The sequence below is a fragment of the Serinus canaria genome, chromosome 2 (genome assembly GCF_022539315.1).
Source record: "Serinus canaria isolate serCan28SL12 chromosome 2, serCan2020, whole genome shotgun sequence".
NCBI classification, from domain to species: Eukaryota; Metazoa; Chordata; class Aves; order Passeriformes; family Fringillidae; genus Serinus; species Serinus canaria.
This window is the reverse complement of record NC_066315.1, coordinates 65,007,982-65,032,836: the sequence shown is the minus strand read 5'-3', so window position 1 is coordinate 65,032,836 and position 24,855 is coordinate 65,007,982. Positions and strand designations below refer to the sequence as shown.

Genomic DNA, 24,855 nt, shown 5'->3' with positions numbered 1-24,855 from the left:
GCAACAGCTGGGAGGTTACTTTTGCCCTCTTTTGGTCCTTTGCACTGCATCTCAGTTCCGCCCAGACCACTTCATGTACTTACTAAATTTCCATATTTTCCTTTTTTTTGGCCTTTTTTTCAATTGCATTTCTTTTGATGATATCTTCTTCCCAGAGTGCTTGTAAGTCCTTCTTTTACCGGAATCTTGTGATTTCAATGAGGACAAATTGGGAAAGCTTTGGTGAAAGTACCTGCACCTTGTGTCCTGTCTTGCCTTTTCATCGCTTTTGCTCTGGAGTACTTTTTCTTTTTTTTTCTTTTTTTAAAAGTATCCATGCCATATCCCTCCTATCTTCCAATCCAAGCAGCGTCTGCTTCCTTGATTTTTCCCCTGCTTTTGCAACAGCTGGGAGGTTACTTTTGGCCTCCTTTGGTCCTTTGCACTGCGCCTCATTTCTGCCCTGACCACTTTCTTGTAGTCACTAAATGTCCATATTTTCTTTTTTTTATTCCTTCAGTTTCCTTTCCTTTTATGATATCTCCATTCCAGAGTGTTCATAAGTCCTTCTTTTCTGTTTTGGTCTTTAGCGGGGATCAATTTCGGCAAGCCTTGGTGTGTGTTGAGCGTGTCCCCTGTTGGCTGTATCAATTCCTCTGCCTTTTTCTTCAAACCTTGTCTCACTTATTTTGTGAGCACCCAGCTACGACAAGCCCACCATTTTGAAAGTCACAAATGCAAGGCTGAAGCATTGGCACTCATGAATAAATCACAGCATAGCCACAGGTGGCATGAAACTTTAGTAGCCAGTAGGATTGTCTGCTCACTGGCTTCTGAGTGCATCGATGGTCCGGGTACCTTTTTCTGGGCAAAGCAAGCCTGAAAAAGGACCCATGGTAACAGAGGATTAACCCTTAAAAACAATAGCTGGTTGCATATTCATACGCCTCATACATGAGGCATGAATTCCATTCAAACAAATGATTCTGTCTGGTCAGCATCAACTTCTTCTTAATCCTAAAGGCGCCTTCATGGCTGAGCAAGGCGGGAAGAAGTTTGTTTCTTCTGCTAAGAGAGCAATAAATTCTCTTTCTCTGAAAGATTTAGGTGTCCTGTGGCTGCTATCTCGCTGCGAGTGCTTTCTTTAAAAAACGTATGTTACATAGCATAGTTTCTATTTTAACATTACGTTATAATCTAAAACTTATTTAACACACTACTAAAAAAATTAATACAGCATAACTTTCTAACATAACACATATAATGTTTATTTTAATATTTGCGAAAAGCCAATCATAAAATACGCATTTTTCTCAGACCCCATGCTAGGGCACGGCACGAGTGCGAGGAGGGAGCAGCAGCGCAGGAGCGGCGCTATGGACCGACCGCAACCTCCACTTCCCAACCCCTGGCAGTGCGGGGTGATGTCGAGCCTGGGAAGAAAAGGGGAGGCGGGTGTTTTCTGCTTCATTTCTGACCTGGAAAAGTTGGAAAACCGCGTTACTGATGGGCAGTCAGTCAAGAAAATCCTCCCGGAGCCGAGGCAACACCGCCACTGCGCGGCCGGCGGCGCGGGCCCTCCCCGGGCGCCGTCACGGGCGGCGGGCGGGACCTCCGTGAGGCGGCCCCGGGGCGGGGCGGGACGGCGGGAGGGCGGCCCAAGGTCGGCGCTGCGCTACGCTGGCGTGCGCGGTCTCCGCGGCTGCCCGCAGATGGAGTACGACTGGCTGGGCTTCGGCTACGCGGCGCTGGTGGCGGCGGGCGGTGTCGTGGGCTACGCCAAGGCAGGTGGGTGCTGGTGGCCCTGGCCGTCCCTGTCCCGGTCGTGCCCGCAGGCAGCCCCCGCTCAGCTCCCTTCCGCTCCGCCCCGCGCCGCTCCGGGGCCGCTGCCGGCGGTGACACCGCAAGTCCCGCTCAGTCCTTACTGCCACCAAACAGTGCAACGAAACGGTGCTCGCGGAGGTCTGCCTGTGTTAAAAAACTGTGTTAAAAAACTCCCCAAACCCCTCAACCTAATGCTGTGTTTAGATTGGTTTTGTGGATTTACTAGTACGGGAAAGTGCGGGCTGGCTCTGTGTGTGTTCTTCCGCTGACTGCTTTATTTGTTATTCAAGGCAGCGTCCCGTCTCTAGCTGCCGGTCTTCTGTTCGGCGGCTTAGCGGGACTAGGCGCGTACCAGCAGTCCAAAGATCCAAAGAATGTGTGGCTTTCCCTCGGTAAGTTTGCTCGGCGGCCGAGTACTGAGTGTTACTGGTAGCGGTGGGAGCAGTAACCTTTTTTTTCCCCTAGCATGTTTCAGCTGCCCTCTGACAATGTACCTATACAAATGTTGTAAGTGGTGGCAGGACCCCCTGCCCACAGCCAGGAGGTGTTTGTGTGAGAGCACAATTTTTGTTTGTCCTATGTGAATCCTAATCTGTCTCCTCTGCCAGATTAGGTAATGTGTTACACCAACACATTAGGTGCAGGAAACATATGTGGAATTTTTTTTGTTGTGAAGCAGCATTTTTAGCCTGTGGTGGTGGAATAAGCACTATTTTTGCACTAATGACAGCAGTGTGATAGGTGGTATGTGGCCTTAGGGAACCCTGGTTTGCACAAGCATCTCAGAGGAGCAGTATTCTAATGCATCATACCCTCTGGAAGAAACAGTATGTTGAAGAAATGAGACAGTGATCTATTCTGATTGCTTTCAGTAGAGCTTAAGAAGTTGTAAGTGTTAAGCTTGCGGTTAACTCTTCAGGGGAAGGAGAAAGATGAAATCACTGTGGAAAGTATTATGAAGCACTCAGGTGAGCCTCAGGGAGTTCCTTTGCTGAAGAAGTATAATATCTGGTTAAATCTCTATCAGGAACTGACTGTACCTTTAGGCACTAGGGTATCCTAGATGAGTTCTTGAGGATCCTGCTAGTTCTGTAATTACTCCCTAGTGTTACTAGTGCTATGATACTTTAGCTTTGCAGTGATTTAAGACTGTTTTAAACCAGTAGGACTGATGTGCTGAAAGGCCCTGTGAAGCCATTGTAGAGGACCAACCTCATCAATAAGGAATGAAATGTAAAATGCAGCTCAATGTAAAGCACAATTTCCATTTGTGAACTGTCCTTCCACTCTGGCATGCTGTGGGAGTGGCTGTGCATCTCTGGCACAGGTTTTTAGGCAGTGTCATAGAAGAGGTACAAGCAGCTTTTGTATATCCTGATGTGGTGCATGGAGTGTTTTCAAATGGACCTCTTGAAAGCAGTGCTGTGTCACAGTCTAGTACAGATCTCCATCCATGCATCCATCTCTCCCTCCCTCCTCAGCCCTCCTTGCAATGTGCAGCTGTGGCCCCTGCAGAGCTATAAGTTGGTTCCAGTACATCAGGGGTAGAAATGCAGAAATAGAACCTTGACAGAATATCTCTAGAATACCTTTTACCCTGTCTGAAGCAAACAAACTTGAGCCTTTGGAAAAAGGTATGCCACACTTTCACCTGCCTTTCTTCTTCAAAGAAACAATGGCCCTGTAAATTTCATGTGAATGTTGATGGGATTCCTTTTCTACATTTAGAGATAAAATAATTTGCAGTAATGTCTAAGATGTTAATTGCTCTTTCAGTTTGATCCTTTGGATTGCTTTCTGTTTTCTAATCATATTTTCAAGTGGGGTTGTTTTCTTTCCAGTTGTAGTATTTACTGCCACTTTCCAGTTTAGAATGTCCCAGAGAAATGGGAAGTGTAAATATTATTTACCTCCCACATAGTGAATACTGCCACCATGCCATCTTTCTGGCAATTTTAAACCTGCCTGTGTCTGAGGGAGTAATCATTCTTTTGCAAGTAAGGGTTGAGGGAGAGCTAGTTACCTGTTCAGAGGATTAGAGTTTGTGGGTGATCAGACCATGGTCTCAGCCCTGGTGAGACCTCATCGCTTATGCTGAGCAGTGGAGCGTGCTTACCAAAGCTGCTGAGAAGCTTGTAATGACAGCTTTGATGCTGAAGAGAATCAAATTGCTTATTCCCAGAGGGAGGCATTCCTGTCTGTATGTGTAGGTCTGTTTGGTTGGTGCTGCTCAGTGTCCAAGTGTGGCAGTGCTGCTCTGGCATTTCTGTGTCAAATGGTTCTGACTAGGCTTCTTTTCACAGTGGCATCTGGCACCTTGTCTACTGTTATGGGAATGAGATTTTACAATTCCAAAAAGGCAATGCCCGGGATAATTGCTGGTGCCAGGTAAACACCTGTCCTTTGTTCTTGTCTGTGTTATTGAATAAACATTTTATTTAGCTTATTTGTGGATTATATTGTTTTAAAAATGTTAACATGGTAAGTTCTGGGAAAAATGAAATCTTGTGGTGGTATTTAAGTAAATGAAATTATGTCAATGTTTTCTTCCTTCTTGTTCTTTATGTGTTTTTTGCCTCCACCTCCCTCTTTATAACAACTATTCTGTTCTACAGTTTACTGATGGTTGGACGGCTTGGATTGCAGATGATGGAAAAACCTATTAAGCCATAAATCTGCATCAAGTGACTTGAAGACACATGACTGAGAAGCCCAAAAATGCAACTGCCTAAATGTGCTGCACATAAATGGAAAAGACACTGCTACCTGTGCATTATATTTTTCATATCCTAATGCATGTGGGTTGTGTTTTTAAAGGACCGACATAGAGAGCCCTTGTCATGGTATTTGTCTTAATATTTTCTGCACTGAAAGCAAGCAAGAAAATATGAGAGTAGCATTAGTTTAGCTTCTGGTCCTGCAGCTTAGTGTCAGCAAAGACCTCCTGGCCCTTGCATTCAGACAGTTGCAGGATTGAGCTTAAATGCATATCTGCCTTGTCCTTCTAAAATCATGTGTACCTCTAAAAGCAGGGGAGAGGAGTTTCTGATTTGTCACTAGTAATTAATAGAATAAACGTGCTTATGATGGTCCATCTCCCTTTCCATGCCAGTTTATCCATTCACAGTGTTTGTCAGTCAGGGAGTTTGTTCTCCCAGCACTGTGTGTTAGAACCTGGCCCCACAAAACACAATCACGGAGCCAGCTGTTGAGGCTCTGCTGTAATGCAATAAATGCATACCCATGCCTTGAAATCACTTGTAAGCTCAGCTGTATGTCATTCATTTCACTTTTACAGATTACTACTCATAAATCAAAAATATGCTTTATTAGGTAATGCTGAATTGTAGGCATAGCTTTATTAAAAACTTATTTTAAATAAACTAAGAAATTATTATTGCAAACTTTTGTGTTCTACATAGCTTATTTGGTCTCTAATTGTTCATCTGGATTGATAGAGTTTGGTGCCTTTCCTGCAGGGTGTCAGGATATATTTTTAAGCATGAATTGTATAAGTAATCTGTTGTATCCCTGAGTCTAGTAACTTGTAAATATAAAAATCTGAACTGGGAGGGAGAGCACAAAAGCGTACAGACTACATATTCAGACAAGTATTATATTGACGTTTTTTAGTTTGAGTTTTGGGTTTTGGATGGTTGTTTTGGGTTTTGTTTGTTTGTTTTGTTTTTGTTGGGTTTTTTTTTTTTGGTTTGGTTTTCTGAGGGTATAATCTATTTAAGATTTAGAAAATACTGTATGAAAGTTTATTTAAAGACTGAAGGGCTTATTTGATCAGTCTTTGTCCTCAGTTGATTCCCTTAATGCCTGAAATCATTCTAAATATAAACCTCCCATAGAGAAATATCCTGGAAGATACACATGGTTGGTAGTGTATCCCTTTTCTGGTCACATTTAACTTATGTCCCCTTTTGCACAGATCCTGAGCTTCGATTTCTTCAACCTTTTTTCTTTGGTGCCTGGTACTGAGAGAGATGGAAGCAAGAGGGCTGGTGCATTAGATTGGTAAGACCCTGGAGTTGCTCAGAATTCTCTGAGTATCAGGGTAGTACCTTGGCAGGAGGGTCACATCCTGTGGTTTTCCTTCCCTCCTCCCTTGTCACAGCAGAACAGGCAGGGCAGTGACCTTGTGCTACGTGAGCAGGAGGCGCAGAGCTGGGCAGTGGCCACAGCCAGGCTCTGCCAGTGGGGAGGTGGCTTGCCAGGCAAGTCACAGGGATGAGGCAGGGCTGAGATCAAGCCAGGATGCCAGGCCAGTCAGACTGGGTTCCAGATCTGCAGGGACGTGGCCAGGAATGGGTGCACCTCCAGCAAGTGTCTCAGCAGCCTGGTCCCAGGTCAGACAGCTTGGGTCAGAGCTGGCTTGAGCACCGATAGATCTGGATGGGGAACTGTGCTCAGAGCATCTCCTTAGAGCCCTTATGCATCACCCTGCAGAGTTCAGCTTCAGGTGTTCACCTGTATTTACACTTCTCTCCTACCTTCCTGCATAGATATAAGGGGTGTGCAGGACAGCAGATGGCTTGTTAATATGTCACTCTTTCAAGTGCCTAATTCCAGCCCAGGACCCAGCACTGGTAGGCAGGTGTCCCCATGTCTTTGTTCTTATTTGAAATGTTAGTAAGCAAGACATTAGCATTTAAGACACTTCTTAAACTGCTTTGTGGGGAAGTTTTCTTGCCTTTTCATATTACTGTTGAAGCAGCTTTCTTCTGTAGGAGTAGGATGCAAACATAAATGCATCTCTTGCAATAAACTGAGAACAGCCATGACCCAGCAGTTTTGTAATTGTATAATGCTGGTCTCAAGCCAGGTAACTTGTGAATTTGACTTGCAGTTGTCTTTAACAGAATAAAGACAACAGATAGATAGCTGAAAACTGGAAAGCAGAAAACTGGACAGGAATGTGTGTTGGTAAGCTTTTATACTTTAGATCAAAGTGTGAACCCTTGCTGCTGTTTCCTGAGCTTTGGAGAGCAATAGGTTGAATAGAGAACTGCTGGTAGAAGTAATTTAGAACTTGTGGTAGAATGCTCATGCTCAGGATAAACAGCAGTAATTCAGGCAAAGGGCAAGAGAAAAATTTTAGCCTTACATACTTTTTACCCCTTTAAATTTTATTAGCATATAATATTTTTTAAGCATTTATGCACTATCAGTCCAATGTGTACCAATGGATCAGAGTTAAATGACTGTACAAAGCCTGTTAGCCTTTTCTTACTGCTTGAAACAAGAATTATTCAACACTTGTCATGCTTTGCTTGTGGACAAGTAAAGACTGATCTGGTTATGTCAAAGCCCTTTCAAGGTTCATTAGCATGTGACAAGGACAGAATGTTTCTTCTAACCATATTTAGTGCCATAAACAGTAGCTGTTTATTTTTCTGCTCTAAGATGACTGACTCACAGACACGAGAGCTATCGGCACATTATTAGTTAATTCCTTGACCAGGCTGTGATTGTAACTGTCATTGGCATCTTGTATGAGAGAAGAGTGATTAATTTTGTTTTTTAATTATAAAATCATAGCATTTATGGCTGTTACAAACTATTTGAGGGTGTCTTTCATTGCCATAGCAAGTTACAGATATGTGCTACAGTTAAATTAAGATGCATTTAAGTAGCACAGGGACATCTCTTAGTACTAAGGGAATGGCAAATACTTAATCCTAGACCAGTGGCAATTGAATGAAACTCGCTAGTGCGTTACTAACCAGACAGCCCTATCCTTGCATAGCTCTGACAGTATTAAAAAAAGTAGCATTTTCTTCAGGTGCAATTTTCCTAACAAAATATTTGACTTTTTGGTACAACTGTTTTAGATTAAATTGCTTTCCAGGAAGTTAATGTAACCCATATATTATGACACATTGGGTCAAGAAAAGGAGTTTAAATTTTAATATTCATTTAAAAAAGCCATACAAATAAATTATTTTTTAAAAATGCTTGAAGTCATCACTAACAACTTTACATCTTCAAAGAGCATACTCAGTTTTTACTTTAAAAGGGCAAGGTTAATGTTACTATAAAGTCTAAAGCATCTATTCTAAATGCACTTGTTAAAAGAAATAGCCCAGCTCAACATCCTAATAAAAAACTCATTGTACATTGCAAAATCCTTTGGGCAACATTATTATAAAAGTTAGCATAAAAGCTGGGGAAAGTACTGAATGAGCATATAAACACTGACATACTGAATTATTAAAGTTTTGTGTGTGTTTTCAGGTACCTAAGTTGGCCTTTAGATCTTAAACAGAAAGCAGTATCTTTGAAGAACAGACCAATAGTCTTCCTCATGTAGCCTATTCAAATTCTGTAGTTTAGTCTGATTGCCCAATAAAGAATGTAGGAACATGAGTTTAGTGATAATTTAGGCATTTTTGGCTAATTCACCCTTAAAATGACTGACAGACTGCAGTGATTTAGGCTCCTTAAAGGTCACTGTGACATGCCCTTGACAGGACAGAGATAAATCTCTACAGATCTTTGACCAGAAATGGCTACAAGTTAATTAAAACAGCAGAATCTGATTGTTAGGCTTCGCATCTTGGTAAGTAGGATTCAGTACTTGTTTAGCTATTTTCCAATATTGCTGTATCATTCAACAGCCCTCTATCAGCCAGATTTCTAGACCTTCCTTGTATAATATCTATCAGTGGATTGCCTATGTCCTATTACAAGGGTTTCACTTCGCATTGCTACATGAATATTTGTACCTTACAGACCCTGAGTAACTCTTTGTTACAAGTGAGTTCTGAAATCTTTGCAGGAGACTGATGCTCTTCACAAAGTCACCTCTGTGCTTTCACTCCTGTCTTCCTGCTAAGGAACCAGCCAAACACCTGGAAGCCTGGTGCTGCTCTGCTTCAGCCCTTCTTTGTGCTGCCTGTGTGCTTCAAGCACATCCCAGCAGCAGATGTTGCACTGGATGAACAGCCCTAACCCTAGTTGTTCTAGAGAGTATGAGAATAGGAGATCTGTCTATAGAAAACATTGGGTGAAATCTACGTCTCAGTTTTGGCAATATGTGTTGTACAATACTTCATTGCACCCTACTTTACAGCCAGTATTTTACATGGTGTTATATGTGCTATACAAATAATAGAACACAAGGTCTTTTTTTCTTCTTTACTGTTGCATAGTCTTAGGAAAAGCTGGAGCAAGTAGGCTTTTCAGGTTCTCACAGGGCATGTAATATCCACACAGGATGGTATTTTCTATCTGTTTCCTCCATATTTGGCCACCCAGTCTGTTCTCCCATGCACTCGCTGAATTGTTGGGGGGCGAGTAAAGATGCTCATGTTTTTTGCTGCTGTATTGAAAGTAGGACCTGGTAATTGAGGACGAGCAGCTTTGTTTTTCCAGGAATAATCTGAAAGGAATAAGAACTAAGAATTAATTATGACTAAAGTATTTTACTCCCCTACAGAGAAAAGAATGAGTGCTTACAGAGGACTTATGGTCCTCAAGGATGCCAATGTAGCAGGATGCCTTGGTCTCCTATATGTCATAACATTTCCTGAGTTGGAAGGGACCCATTAGGATTATAGAGTCCAGCTCCTGGCCCAAAATAGGACAACTCCACGAATCACACCATGTGCCTGAGACCATGCTGTCTGTGCTTGCTTTCAGATAAGATCCTTTTTTCCAATAGTTTGTGTGTATTATTCTCACCTACTGAAAGCTGTTTTGCAGCAATCCCTCAAGAAAATGCTGAAAATGAAATTCAGTGGAAAAATTGATGCAAATGCCCGCAACTCTTTATCTCCTATTACAAAACTGCTACAGTATGAAAGTGTTCTTCCTTATTTTCAAATATTTAAAAAAACATTTCATTATAACATTGATAAACTGATTAAGATTCAAACAACTTAGCCTGAAGGACAGCTTCCGGAGACCTTGTTCCTTTTGAGATTTTATGCCTTTTACTCCCCTCTTGCTTAGCTCAGAACTCCTGGTGTACTTGGTGGCAAGTTTTCTTTGCTCCATTTCCCATTTCTCAATTTCATAGGATTTATTCCAAATTTGAAGGCTTTCTTTCTCTCTTAATATTGGCACCCACCTGATCTCAGGCACTAGCAGTAGCTCACTGCTGTATTCCTGGCCTTCCTATTCAGATTTCCCCTTTGGAAATTTCAGGTAGTGGCTACTTCCTCAAGTTTCATGTGATTAAAGTAATTGCTCTGCTGCAGGGGCTGACATTTCTTCATGTTCATGACCAATTCAACCATTTTCCCAAGTCTTTAAAATCAGCCAGCCAGGACCCCTTTTATCCAGACTCCTGCTATACCTTACCTTTGTTTCCTTAGCATTCCTAAGGTAGTTCCTGCCCCTTCCATTCCTACTTTTGTATTTTAATCTTACTATGTGCTGATACCCTTTAAAACAAAAATCAACATTTAAATAGATAAGGTTTCTGGTGCCTAGGTATAATTCTGTTTCTTAGAGAATACCACCTGGTTTTGGTAGCGTTTTTCAACCGCTAAGGAACCTGTTAAGGAACAGGTGAGGATCAAGACATTTAAAAAGGGGGAACATCAAGGAGCTGAAATCTGGGGTCAGGTCTCCACCTCTAAAAACTGTTTCTTTTTATTGTAGGCTGGCATTCCCTATCTTTCATCAGCAGTATGATTCCAGTCTACACTATCTTGGCAATAAAGGCCGCTTTTCCTGGTATTTTCATCAGAAAAATGGATCTTGTATACTACATTAAATTATTTAAATTATGGCATTAAAAAAACCCAGAAAAATTAAAAGAGCAAAAAAAACAACAATTGAGAGCATAACTTATTACATTTTGGATAATATAAAGCAAAGAGTCACCAAAAATGTTAATGTTCAAATACTGACATCTAGGAGATAAAACCTGCTATTTGCTTTGCCCTTATCTCTCTTCCCATACAACTCTGAAGATTTCAAGCTAAATATGAGTGATTTAAGTGACAGGATTCTTGTTATTCTCCAGGACATGGAAGAGTATCTTAATTGACCTTCATCTGCCAGCTTTTCTGACTTCTACTATACATATTCCATTTCTGATTACAGATTACAGTAAATTTTATTTTCTTTGGAACACCACATGCAATTCTTTTTTTTCACTATTCACAGCAGTCTAGAGAGAATTGTAGATTTTGTCCTGTGAACCTCCTGATCCATGCATTGTGACAAATCAACTCTCACAGTTTTGTTTCAGCAGTGGACCAATAAGATAATGAAGTGCAGCTCCAGCCTTTCTTGGTGGGTTTCTGATCAAGTCAGACACAGAGTATGCATACATTTAAGCATATTTTATATACACACATATATATATATGTGTGTGTGTGTGTATCTGTGTGTGCCATCTCCTTCCATCCCTCCTGCTCCAATTCTCTGAAGCCACTTGCAAGTTCTTAAGGAGAAGAGGTAACTCAAAGGAGCATGTCAGCAAAAAGAAAACATTATTAAGCAGAACTGTATGAGATTGGTTTGCCATGGACCCTTTGGTTAAACAATTTGGTTAAACCATTGGTTTAGGGCCTTGCTATTTCCTCTGAAGTAACCAGAGAAGTGGGCTGCTGGGTGTGGACAACAGCTCTAAATCTTCACTCACAAACTTTCTCCTGCATCCTGAGCACTGCTGTTCATCTTCTCTGCATCAGAAACATGACAATGAAGAAGGTGCTCAGAATGTCACCAACGCTGCAGAGGATCCAAGGTAACAGTTGCATTCAGAAGAGATTTCACATTGTTTTTAACAAATGAATGTTAAAAACATGACCCTTTACTGTAGAGTTGTGGAGTTACATGTTTTTACAGTTCTGCTTAGCCCATCAACACTAATGAACAGAAGTTTAACAAATGGTCTAAATATTTTTTGCACCTTTTATAATTATTTTCTCTTTTATGTAACAAATATTAGTAGCAGTAGTTTCTCTAACCATCAGGACAGGATCTAGGCACCTACATGCAGTTCACTTGTATTAAGCATTTATGCCCTACAATTTTATTTACAAAACTTGAGGAAAACCAAGGGCTAATAAATCCCTTAGGAAGCATGGAAAATGAACATTTCTCTTTGTCTTCGATATGAGTAGTAAAAGAATATTTCTTACCTGATACAGGTGCACCAAGAGGTGCTAGCTGTATCCGTTGTCCAGCTGATCCAACTTCTTTTTTATGGAAGGTAGAGGTGTGTAGTCCCAATGGGTTGTAAGCACCACTACTTACAAAGCCAGGATTTCCTGTTGACATTGCAGAATTCTAGAACTTTCAGCTGCATTCAGAAAACTCTACCTACTTTTTATACTTGCTTCAAATTATATTTGCAGTACTACAAGAGTGCCAAGTATAAGTGTTCTTTAAAAACTCCCTAGTGCTTGTCTCTTGAAAAACAAACATTCCTTCATTGAATCCATTCTTTGTTTTGTATATTAGCTGGACCCTTTTCAGCCCTAGCAGACAGAAATTCAGCAGGAATAAAGACAAACAGCAGGATGAACATTTCATTAGTACTTCCACTAAACATAAGACCACATAGAAAGGTTTACACTGAGTTGCAGAGAAATGTAGGATTTTACCTTTTCTTTACATCTATTTGCTTTACCAGAAGCTGATTTAACTAGTGCTCAGTATTAGTCTTGTGCTCAACATGTTTGGCCTAAATCTATTGAAAATAATGGAATCCAACATCTCTTGTGGAAAGTGGTGCACCACTTGAAGTTGACTTTGACAGCTCCCACAGTTAAAGGCTAGCTATAAATTTAGACCCAATTATCCTCTCTCTTTAACCCTGGTTGTAATTCTGTTTGTGCCTAGTTTTGGCCCAAATGCTGGTTTCTTTAAACCAGCATTACCCTGGAAGGCTGACATAACTCTCCTTATTGGGAAGCAAAGAAGCATGGTGCATGTACACACAAAATTAGTTCCGAAATTAGTGTCCAGTGGAAGAGCAATCTATTATAATACTTACTCCCTGCTCCTAGAAAATCCCTTACTGTCTTCATGTCTGTCATCACTTGGGACAATGTTAAGACTGTGCTGGCACAATGTCCAGAGAGAAATGCTTTTCTCTAAGTGGTAAGGATCTGTGTTCAGTAGTATTAAGTTTATTTTGACCTTTATCATGTGTCAGCATAGTCATCACAGCTTCAGCATAACAACTTCAGTGGTAGTTACAGTAAAGCACAGTTTCTGCTTTGCCAGTTTTTCAGTCTCCTTAATCTTTGGCCTTTGGGCAATCCCATAATGTTCCTCTTCACACAAACACTCTCAGACCTCTGTGATAATTTCAGAGCAGTGGAACTATAAGGCACAAAGTAGGCAGCCTGGAATCCTGAGTTTCCTCCCTTTTACTCTAAGGTAACTCCACCAAAACCTGCACAAGCACAGCATGGTAAGATCAGTGTAACAAGCAGGGAACCCAAATGCAGGAAAAGGTGCAAGTCCTGAGTGCTGTAAGGGACAAGCCATCCCTGAGGGGACATGCACGTTCTGCATTAGGATCACTTTCTCACCATTATCCAGTGACCTGCTGTGGGTTATGATTAAGGTAATAAAATATCCTCTGCCTTTTAAAGCACAGTAAGTTCCAAGAATCCAGAAGAAACCTTTACATCACTTCTATAAATGCCTCCCATGCAAAACCACCACATTGGTGGTGAAGAAAGCAAAGTTTGACAAAACAGATTGCAACTAAAAATGACAGGATATGATCATCAGGAACCTGCATTATAAGTGCATTTTTTTTTACAAGAAACTGTAAAACATAAATAGGAAATGTACAAAGAACCAGGCTATAATTGCTACAGTTTACCTTTTGGATCTTCTAATTTTTCATTCAACCTTTCTTTGCATGACAGCTTTTCAATAGGTATACTTAAGTTCTCATCTGTAGACAAGGAAAATTAAAGGAAGAAAAAGATGGAAAGACAGAACTTCAGAAGAAGGGTATGAAGAACCAATTTAAGTCATGTAAAAGAAATGAGGAAGGAAAAAAGCAAGTAAGAATGAATATCTGACACATTAGTAAGTGAAATGTTTTATCCTTGTTCTCTTGAGCAGAAAATGTTACTCCAAGAGGTTAGTTTATAGGACCATTCTAATTATGGACTAACAATATGATTTTCCAACAATGCAATTACATTCCATTTACAATTTTAAGGACTTGGTCATATCCCGATCATAAACTTACAAATGCTTTATTTATGAAGGACTGTAACTATTTGCTCTTATCTTATTTTTCCTTAGAGCAATTTTGTGGCTGATGAAAAAAAAAGCCCACTTAAATAAATATACAGTTATTTAAACACATCAGTGTCAACTTTCAGACTGTCAATATGAAAAAAGATATAGTTTACATGTATTGTACTTCTGTGATCCATCTATTCTGGTTCCATGTGTTTCACATGTGCCTTAAATGTTGCTGTCTCCTCAGTATATAAAACATCACATGCAATTTAAGACACTCATGGAAATACCAAGTATTTTCAAACAAAAATTAATCCATTTTAGTGCTTTATTTCTTTAAATTCCCAGTAGTAAGACAAATGCAGGATTTCTACCATTAGCATTCATCCTAATTTTACCTTCACTGCAGTTCAGTAGGTAGTTTGTTGACACTGCAGAATGGCTACCAAAGTTCTATTAAAAAGGGGTGCAGCATCTGCATGTAAACAAAGCTTGTGAAGTTCTTGCTGTACAAGCAGGTAAAGCTGGGTTGTTTATTGGCACTGAAATATTTGGAGAGTGACTCGTGCTAGCTGGACAATGGCTGCAGTGTTGTTAACCAGGTAACCTCCCATAACAGGGACAGTATACCTGAGGTATAGGGCTTTGTGGTGAGAAGACAGATTTCAGTCCACATTCTGATCCTTTTCTCACTGAAATCTTAGATGAAGTGTTTCCTAGTGTTGGACTTTCCTCTATAGAATGCTGACAATAGTCATCTTCACAAAACATAGTCTCACTGGAAGTTCCAGAAGAAATAAGGGGACTTTTCTTGCAGCAAAGGATTTAGGACAAGGCCAGTAAATTGATAAAAGACATGTCTAGACTATTAGGCAGCCCTTTAATTACATGAGCATACCACCCACCATTATGTTTTCATGGTGAGACTGCTGTTTGATTGTGTTCCATGGCATAGGGAGCAGGCAGTAATGAGGCCAAACTACTTGCTTAAACACAGTAAAATAATGGTCTCAATGGATTATATAGAAAATTTATCTCAACAGAAGTTTATAAATAGGGGCTGGTCTGTACCTTCTTTATGTTCTGAAAGCAAAATACATCATATCACATATGAAAAGGTAGTTTTTTTAAGTCTTTCACTAAAACAAGAGAAAAAAAAGAGCCTAGAACTTAAGCTTAGCTGCAGAAGTTCAACCAGATGGTCTTAACTGAAGTATGAAGAGATACAATGTGACCATTTTCAATTACACCTTTACCTGTAGTATTTCTGCTGTAAGTCACTCCTCCCCCAGCATTTCCTAGTGATTTAGCAAACAATTGGTTGTTCCAGGTTCCATGTGATCCTTCTTTATTGACTGCTGCTAAAGAGACATTCTTCGGGTTTACACCTTAGAAAACAAAGGACGGAAAATATTAGAAATACCAAATTTCAAACTTAATTCAACCAATAAATGACATTTCTAGAACAGAAAACCAACACTGAATCATTTGTCTTATAATGCAAAACACCATAAATGTAAATTAATGATGTCCATTGATTAGATTTTTAAGCTGAAGCATGAAAACCAGTGACATTAGTTTAAGAACAATTCTCTTCATGCTTTCAAGAGAACTTTTAAGAAGACTTTTTACTATAGGTTCTTAGTTTCTATAAAACCATAATCTCATAATTGATATTTCTGTCTGTCAAAAAAGGAACACACAAATTAAAAATACCTATCAAAAACTGGGGCTCCAAGGCTGAAAATAAACTATTTCTTCAAGGGTTAAGTTAAAAAGTAGGACAAAGGTTCTTCTTCATGTTACAAGCATTACAAGAGTTAATAGGATTACAACACATGAAAGTAGCTCCCAGATCCAGTGGTTGCAGAACTAAATGTGGATAGATAATAACCATGTTCCTCGGACCTATTTTTCCCTTAAATGTTGAAATTAATTATTTTTTACATCTATGCCTTTCTCATTGAAAACCATGGAGACATTAGAATTGTGCTTAATAGAAGATAAGAAATACAGATTACTCTTCCATTTGTGTTACCTTTAGATAGGGAAGTTCTCTTTATATTTTATACTTTATATAAGTTCTCACTCTTTATATTTTTCTTTTTCTTTTGAACTTAAACTGTTTATTCTCTGAGCATCCTATTTAACATTCTAGAACTGAAGTCATCACTGCCCTAATGAGTTCCTGACAAATTATTCATGTTGTATCTAAACAACTTGCCTGACAATGGGGAATTCCTCTGTGAGCCACCTAAATTCTCAAATGTGGATTACAGAAGTCATGATATGATTACTGTAATTGTACAAACCACCATGATAACAAAAGACACTGAGACACCAAAAAATTATTTGACTATAGAATATATTCTGAATACTAACTAAAGGAAACATCCTTTTGGCTTTCTCCTTTCCATTCTCATTCCCAGTAATTAAATAATATCATGTTCTTTTCCTGACAAAAATCACCCAGATTTAGACTGAGACATCTATTTCTAAAGAAAGATGACTGCCTTGAGGAAAGGAAGTGAGTGTGTGAATTCCTACCAGTGCCAGTAGATGGATATTTCTAAATACTTTGTACAAGGAAGGGGACTGTGTTTATCAAAACTTGTATGTTCAGAAAACCCCAAACATCCTGACACTGCAAAATTGGTAAATATGCACTATATAAAAATCATAGAATCATAGAATGATTTGGGTTGGAAGAGACCTTAAAGATCATCTGGTTCTGATTGCCCTGCCATGGGCAGGGACACCTTCCACTAGACCAGGTTACTCAATCTTCCATCAAACCTTGCCTTGAACACTGCCAGGGATGGGGCATCCACAGGTCCTCTGGACAATCTGTCCAGTGCCTCATGACTCTCACAGTAAAGAATTTCTTGGTATCTCTTTTTGAAATTTCCCCTCTTTCCATTAGAATCCATTACTCCTAGTTCTATCACTACAGTCCTGATGAAAAAATGTACGTAGTTTCTTTAGTCCTCACACACACCTGCTTATAGATTAGTCAGGATATATTCCTAGTAATCCAAGAGATGTTGGATTTGTATTACGGAGGACTTTTTATGTTACAGGTCACAAGAGGGCCTGTGAACTTTTATAGCGTACAAGCAGTGTTGAGGTCCTGCCATGTTTATATAGCCAGGAATTGCTGCATCAATTGTGCAATCTTCTGGGAAAGGCATTTAGTCCGAAACATGAAAATTTGGTTTGGTTAAGAAAAATAAAATTATCCAGTATGAAATCTAAGCTTAAATGCATTGCATGTAGATTGTGCACAGTTTTTATTTTCCATATGTATTGACTTTTAACCTTACCAGGCAGATATCTTGATTGGCTTATATAATAATCTTTTGCTGATGTATTTGATCTCTCAGAATCATTTCTCATCAGAATCTTGTTTTCCCCTCCTGGCTGGATACAGCGTGAAGCTTTTGGTTCTGGCACACTGAAAAATCAAAATTTTCAAACCATGTGACCAACAACTCCAACTCAGAATACCACAAGCTGACTTTAGCCTGAAGAATACAGTGCTCTTTGCTTATCCTACTTTTCTCCGTAGAGTCTGTTTTCACAAAGTAAAAGTCAAACCTAACACCTCACGAGAGCCTGACCTGGGATTTGAAGAAAGAAATGTATCCAGCACTATGGAATAAAAGCAAACATGGCCAAATGGCAGAACACAGTACCATTTAACTGACAAAGGAAGTAATATTAGTATGTCAAATTTTTGTAAAACAGTTTCTTAAATACGCAACAAACACCTGAACCACATAGTGCCTGAAAACAAATTTGATTCTGTTTGGATATTACTGGCACTGTAACAACATAACACCCAAAGCTGATCTACTCATGCAATTCTTGGTATTCTTGCAGAAATTTGGTGAATTTTAATGGATTTGTCTTAATTTTAATAGATTTGCCTTAATCAGACTATAAATCTACTTCTGGGCACTGTTTACTACAAGAAATTGTGATTTTTTAATTGCAAGACCTACCTAAAAAGAAATTCCTTGTTTTTCTTTTCTTTTAACAGTGCAATGCTAGGCTTCTTTGAAGATGACATTCCAAATTCAGGGTCATCCAAGTCATCCCAGCTATCCACAGCCTTTACCAAAGTCTGACCCCACCGTCTTCTGCAGTTTTTAGGACCAATTACACCATTCAGAGGGCCACTAGTTGCTTGTTTCTATTTTAAATAAAAAAATTAAAATAATAAAAAAACCCCACTTTAATTCAATTCTAAAATTTTGTAATTTGTATCTAGTATAACTCCGGACTACTGCTTACAGACTTTGAGGGAATTTTTCCCAGTGTGTTGTACCTGTTCTGGTCATAGTCTCATTATGACTTCAAGTACAAAACATAATAATGCCAGCATGTATTTGAAGTGTAGTTCTTTTGGACTGTCATCCTTGAATTGCTCAAGTCTACCTGAACTAGTGAGGTTAACATTCTGTTTGCAAACGCAGTTCAGTGCTCAACCACTATTTCTGGCATCTTGCTGAGCTCCTGCTCTGAACAGTGGTAGGTAAGCTGTCAAGAAATAGAGCACAGTGGTGCAGAACACTGCTGTGCCCTCAAAGTAAATAAAGGTAATAAAAGAAACTTTTCTTTAACATTCTGTTCCAATAAAATTACTAAGTTTTAAAACTGTCCTTCTACCTATCATTTGCTTTCCAGTCTCCTCTGAATACCATTAATTTTTGACATATTTTGTATTAGAGATCAGTGAGTACAAATAGAAAGCAAAATGGAAGTAACAAACCAAAATTTACTACTAATCTTTCTAAAAATCATAATTGCTAAATTCTTACAAGGTTAAGAGCTGGATGAACCTTTTTGGGTATTTTTCTGCATGAGGCAAGTGAAGTTCTCCCTTTCCACTTCTCTGTTGTGAATTGTTTCTCAAAGGTCAATAAGTAACAGCTGTTCCAACTCCATTGCTGCATAAGCACGTCACTGAGGGCTATTATAATGAACATTGTTACATGCAATCTATTCTTCTGACTTGCTATAAAATTTTAATAAGCAGACAGTTATATCCTTACTTATTCCCTAGTTATCTATCTGTATCTCCTCTAATAAAACATATGACAATTTTCAAGGGATCACCTGGCTGAACTTACTAAGAACTTTTTAATAAAACCATCTATGTAGTTATTGAAGACAACTTACAGGCGATGAGTTTTTATTGATAATTGGAAAAAGTGGTTGTGACTGTGGTGACTGCTGCTTTGGTACTTGCTGGTTAGCTGTATTCTGAGGCAACTGAATTTGCTGGAGAGGCTGGTGGTTAACCTTTGGCAAGAGCTGTGGCTGTGTTTTGTCAGGTAAAGCAGGTGAAGACGGAGGTTCTGGCTTAGCTTCCAGTTTAGGTAAAGATGGCTTTGGCTCTGTTGGCTGAACTGGTTTAACAGGAGTCTGCTTCTCCAGATACTGTGGAGGAGGTCCTAAAATTTGGCCAACTTGAAAGTAAGGGTGCTTCAAAGCCTGCAGAAGAAGATATAATGCATTCATTTTAACTTCAAAAAGTTGACTTTGGTAACCTCATCAAGGATCTAAGCAGGTTACTGAAACATTTGAGCAAGCTTTACAGAACAGATGGGAGATGGATGGGTAATGAGATCATATGTAAAGTGTATACCGAAAACTGGCAGTTCTGTATTTCAAACTCTTACATAACTTAGTAAGTCTGATCCACTTGTACATACAACAGCAGTCATATCCTTTTGTTCCCTTCTTTATTGCTCGGTGGAGTCTGTGTTTTGAGGTACATTATACATTTAACACCATTCTATATTTATGCAGTAACAAATTTCTGTTTTAAAAGAGGTAGTTCCCACTTCTTTTAGCACATGCTTTATTTACACGTCTCCACTGCTGACTGTGTTTTGGCAACTCAGTGAATAGCTTGAGTTTTTTTAACTAAATACAAAACAAAATCACCAGCAACAAAAGCCCCAGAAGTGAGATGGTTGCCATATATGGGTTCTACAATTAGAGGATGTTAATGAGCAAGGTTTCTCCCCCATTTTTCTTATCACCCACTTTTGCTTTTCTTTCAAATACATTCACTGTGCCTGCTGTGCCTTCATGGTGTTTATTTAGAAAATATAGTGTCTGTCATAAGGCAGATGTTCATTTGATCCTTTCCTCTGACCTTTCCATGTCCTCTGCTAGATGCAGAGCATGGACACACCTTAGTAACACACCTCCTGCTATATCAAAACAACCCACTCTGTTAATCCTTTTGGGTAGGATCCTACTCGTTGTTAGTTCTCAAATGCATATTTTGCCTCAGCTGCACTCAAGAATAGCTGCCTTTGAGCACACTGCCATGTATATGCATTAAACTCTTCCTTTTGCCTGTGGATTACACAACTGCTGCAGCTGCTTCCTCGATAACTCACATGGGTAAAAGCTGGTTATTTGCTTTTCTAAAGCATCTAGAGTATTTTGTGTAGAGGTACACAGTACTGGACTACAGACACATCTCCATCACTGTATAATAGACATGCTTTATAAAGAGGAGAGGAATGGTTGCTTTATTTGGTACCATCTGCTTAACTGCTTCTGAATCACTTACAGTACATCCACCTAGAGTAACTTGCAATATGTCCTTTCTTTCCCAGTTGTATTCCTCTTTTATATGTTCTAAATAGGATTACATTAGGTATGAATAATAATAAAAAAACCCCACAGAATGTAACCATATTTGGTCCTTGAAATATGTGTTTTGAAAATTGGAGAAAAATTGTGACCTTTTTGACCTATTGGCATGTTCTTCACAAAGTTCCTTCTTCATCACTTCTTACAATTTACATTCCAAGTAAAAATAAGCCTTAGCTCTTCCATACTGCATTCCATCTGTGGCTTCACAAAAAGCAAAGTTTTCAAACTTTCAGTACTTCCCTTTTTGTAGATGGGGAGGAAAACAAAAGTGGCAAAGTGATGACAGACACAATTGAAACATTTGCACCTCAGCTTTTTCTCTGTCCTGTACAGAGAGAATTTTAAGATATGCAGTAGAGAAGACAACATTGCAGAAATAACTGGAGTTTCAGATGCCTGCTGAACCAGGTTTAGAACTTTCTCTTCTTACCACTTAGTCTCATTACCATCAAAGTGTTCAAAATGAGGAGACATTTGTGGCCATCAGTATTATGACAATCAACTGGTCTCTGTATCTACATTTTTTTAAAAATGCAAGAAAATTCAGTCTTATACTTAATCATTCATGTGCTCAGACCTGACTTGCTGTAGGTCTCTTCTTTGGATTCCAGTTCAGCATATCACTCATAAGCTGTATTGCTTCATTGCTTGCATTTGGAATGAGAGTTTTTAGGCTTATAGGGACACATTGTGGGAAACGGAAATTCATGGCAGAAGCAAGCTGGTATCCTTCTGTCCAGTCACTCTGTTTCAAAGGAAAGAAAAATCAGCACCAAAAAAGAACAAAGAGATATTTAGATATAATTTAAGGCAGCTTGAGTCATGCTTGGTCTGCATGGTTCCTTCCTATAGAGTTGAAAACAAGCATTCCTGTTTTCCATGACAATTATTACAACACTAGGGAACACAGCATCAGTCTCCAATGGCAGTCCTCCTGAGGTCTCCTGTAGCTACAGGGGGAACCATCACCATGAATAACACACTTGGACACATCCTATCTGAAGGAGTCCAGAATGCAGCAGTACCAGGAATGCCCATCTGCAACAGAAATGAGCCCAGCAGCTGACTTCAACATGCCCTCTTTATGAACTAGCAGAGGCGAGGCCCCTCCATTCACCATGACACAGCTGTATAACCATGATGCAGCCTACACAATATAGCACTGATCCCACAATGATTATTGAATCACTGATTATGACAATCAATGATTAAGTTACAACCAGACAGTACTGCAACAATTAAAAAACCATGATCACCAGATAAACACTTTTTAAAAAAGTTCTTAACTTTCTAAAAGTAAACCTTTTAGAAAGGTTTGATAACTTGCATTCTTGGAATACAGAACTACAGGATTATCAAAGACCTCAACAGACCATTTACTCCACACCCTTGTCCCTTCCTGACAGGTGCTAAATCTCAAAAAGTTTCCAATTTCTGGCAATCCACAGCCAGACCACACAGATTACTCCAGAGAGTAATCACCTCATGATTAGGAAAAAGGAGGTTTCTCATACAAACATAAATGACCATTGTTGAGTGTTCTGTCATCCATTGATACAAGAAGGACTATCTCATTCTTCCCTCTAGAGTGGCCTTTTTAAACATTGGAAGGTGTGTTTCTTTTCCTTTCTTCCACTATTTGTTTGTACAGGCTAAAGAAACCCAAACAATTCCTAAGGTCTAGGCTTTTTGAGTTTTATTTCTTCTCTAGACTCTTGATTTTTTTCTCTTGAAAACTCTAAACTGGATATAATATAGCATAAGAAACTGAAAGATTAGTTCACATGTTAATGGGAAATACTCCTTTTTCTACAAACTAGTATGGTATTTGTCTTTAGACATACAATACTCTAAATAGCTCCTACGGCCTCTCCTACAGATGTGTTAGCTGAATGGTTATGCACAGCTATTGATGTAGCTGTGCATAACTATTGATTATTCCTGCCAAGGCACAGCATTCTGTGCACTACTGAAAAAAAAATTCTTTAAAGCTACATCTCTAATTCTGTACATAAAAAAACCCTTTCTAAATTCCAATCTTCTCTTCTAACATAATTCTTCTCCACCTGCCATCTACTAGCTTAAGCAGCAAAATCTACTCCACCAGACAGCCTCCAATACAATTTTAAAAATTTCATCAGAGGTAGAACCATAGAACTTGAGTTGAGATTCATAGAACTTGAGTTCTATGAATCTTTTGAATAAGAGGCAGTGAAGCTTACTCTCTGGGCAACTCTTTCCAAACAGGTATGCTCTTATCATGCAATTTGTATAGAAATATGCTGCTGAGAATGTTGTGAGGGACAGCATCAGAAACCTTACTGAAGACAAGGTATGACATTTGTGCTCTTCCTCTATCCACCACGCTTATTGCACTGCTACAGGGAAAACTGGACTGATTTGATACAATTTGGTCTTAAGGTACCATGATAGCCATTACTCATCTTTTTATGTACAACAGTTTTAGTTCTGTTAGCACAGTCCATGGTAGTGAAAAAACTCAAATATAATTATAAACCACATCTGCTTAAAACAAGTCTCAAGATTTCAAGTGACTTCCTCTTTCACCTCAGAGAACAGTTTGTTCTTTCAAATCAATGGAGAAAATCTTCCCTCCTTCACTGCATTGCCCTTCTTTATTGAGTTTGGTGTCATTCTATCTGCTAGAAATAAAGGAACAGTTTACAACAAAGTACCAAGGCCTTGAATTGATGAAGCATAGGGATAAGGTGAAAACAGTACAAGAGCAAAATGAAAAATACATTTCTATTTATTAAAAAAAAAATAAATTGCAATAATTTAAAGCGCCATTGCCAATGTTCAGCTAATGAAAATGCACTTCATTAATCTCTACTATTGAGGTTGTCATAATTTTTTTCATTAAATTCACATAGTACAAGTGCACCACCACTGCCAATACCTGAAGGGTGCAATTTAATTTATTTATAAAATAAATAAAGCAACGTAATTTATAAAATAAAACAAAATAGTTGCCTGCCACTATTTAAAACACCCAGGTTCACTGAAGTCATTGGTATGTTATGGACTTAAGCACAGGAAGGTAAACTGGAATGAAGATAGCTTCTGGGAATAATTCCTGTAATTCATTATTGCAGGATAACAGAATAAATGAAAATGCATGTCTGAAAAGAATAATATTTGTAAAATTATCTGCAAAATCAGACTACTAAAATAACTATTTATATTTTTCAGAATGTAACAAGTATTTCTAACAAGTGCATTATTTGTTGTGGTAATTCCTATCATACTCTTTAAGTATTCCTTTACACATCAATCTCCTTGAAGGATGCCTTAGCATTATTGTAAGGAGAGAAAATTCCTGAGTCTGACCAGCAGATGACAGGGGCACAAAGTAATTATAGTTTCCTGATTCTAGAGGGCTGACTTACAATGTCCCTAACTCTTAGGGTCTTTAAGGGAGGCTACAATATTTTCTGGAATATTCAGCTGGCAATGGTCCCTACTTTCACAAGCACTAAGCTTTCTAGTCAGGGAGTGACAGACTCTAAACAGGCAGGATTTGCTTCTGTTAGCTTTTTGTAAGGTTAGAGAAAAAATACAGCAAACAGCTCAATGCTGCTGTGCTACTGTACACAGTGAAAACCTCTCTCTGATCTCCCTGCACTTCAGAGCTTGTTTATGCTGTATATTGAAAATGTTCCAGAAGCAGCATGGTGCTGTCTTTCAGTCTTCATATACATCAGAATGTTCCTCTTACTATCCTAGATTTGTGATCTGCTTAAGAAAGTTCAATCTGCATTTCAAAACTCAACTCTTAAAATACTGCTCCTATTTGCACATTATTCCTGAGGCACAACTGTGTCATGGCAAGCACTGTTTTACACATCATACCAATTTTCATTGCGTCCTCCTGACTCAATTTTCACTTCCACAACGTATCATCTATAACTCTCCACTTGACCTTTTCCTCTTTGCTCTGTCATGAGTTTGCACCTGTTTCTCAGAATGTTCTCTTGGATGTTTTCCCACCACTTCAAGCTCTGCATGTTCCTAGCTAGGCTTAATCTATTTCTGTTTAAAGTTTTCTGTTCCTTACTTCTCTATTGACAGTGGCTCCCTTACTGGACAAGAATTATACTGTATTTTATACAGGTAGAACACTAATGAAACTGATGTATCTCTTTTCAATCTTAGGTTGTTCAGATC

At 39.0% G+C, this 24,855-nt stretch overlaps 2 protein-coding genes across 4 annotated transcripts in view; one reads left to right on the top strand and one right to left on the bottom strand.

The window, feature by feature from the left end:
• Positions 1-1,618: 1,618 nt before the first annotated feature.
• Positions 1,619-5,207, top strand: LOC103815459 (transmembrane protein 14C-like). The gene is made up of 4 exons (XM_050971141.1): positions 1,619-1,767; positions 2,094-2,195; positions 4,107-4,191; positions 4,419-5,207. Exons 1-4 carry the CDS (start codon positions 1,692-1,694, stop codon positions 4,474-4,476), a joined length of 321 nt encoding a protein of 106 aa, XP_050827098.1. The 5' UTR covers positions 1,619-1,691; the 3' UTR covers positions 4,477-5,207.
• A 3,728-nt stretch (positions 5,208-8,935) lies between these two features.
• MAK (male germ cell associated kinase) overlaps positions 8,936-24,855 on the bottom strand; it is a 28,479-nt gene continuing 12,559 nt past the window's right edge. For 2 of the 3 annotated variants that reach the window (XM_030229568.2, XM_050971140.1), the window contains exons 8-15: positions 21,245-21,412; positions 19,171-19,485; positions 17,991-18,181; positions 17,310-17,440; positions 15,243-15,374; positions 13,613-13,687; positions 11,913-12,041; positions 8,936-9,193 (exon numbers count right to left, since the gene is read on the bottom strand). In XM_030229568.2, coding sequence (XP_030085428.2) covers positions 9,039-9,193; positions 11,913-12,041; positions 13,613-13,687; positions 15,243-15,374; positions 17,310-17,440; positions 17,991-18,181; positions 19,171-19,485; positions 21,245-21,412 — 1,296 coding nt within the window. In that variant the 3' untranslated portion in view covers positions 8,936-9,038. The remainder of the gene's footprint in view (positions 9,194-11,912; positions 12,042-13,612; positions 13,688-15,242; positions 15,375-17,309; positions 17,441-17,990; positions 18,182-19,170; positions 19,486-21,244; positions 21,413-24,855) is intronic. The other variant, XM_030229577.2, reaches the window with a different exon arrangement.

Coding starts and splice junctions, on each gene's coding strand:
- LOC103815459 (XM_050971141.1), top strand. CDS start 1,692: ATGGAGTACGACTGGCTGGGCTTCGGCTACGCGGCGCTGGTGGCGGCG. Junction 1,768..2,093: donor CGTGGGCTACGCCAAGGCAG/GTGGGTGCTGGT, acceptor TTGTTATTCAAG/GCAGCGTCCCGTCTCTAGCT. Junction 4,192..4,418: donor GGGATAATTGCTGGTGCCAG/GTAAACACCTGT, acceptor TCTGTTCTACAG/TTTACTGATGGTTGGACGGC.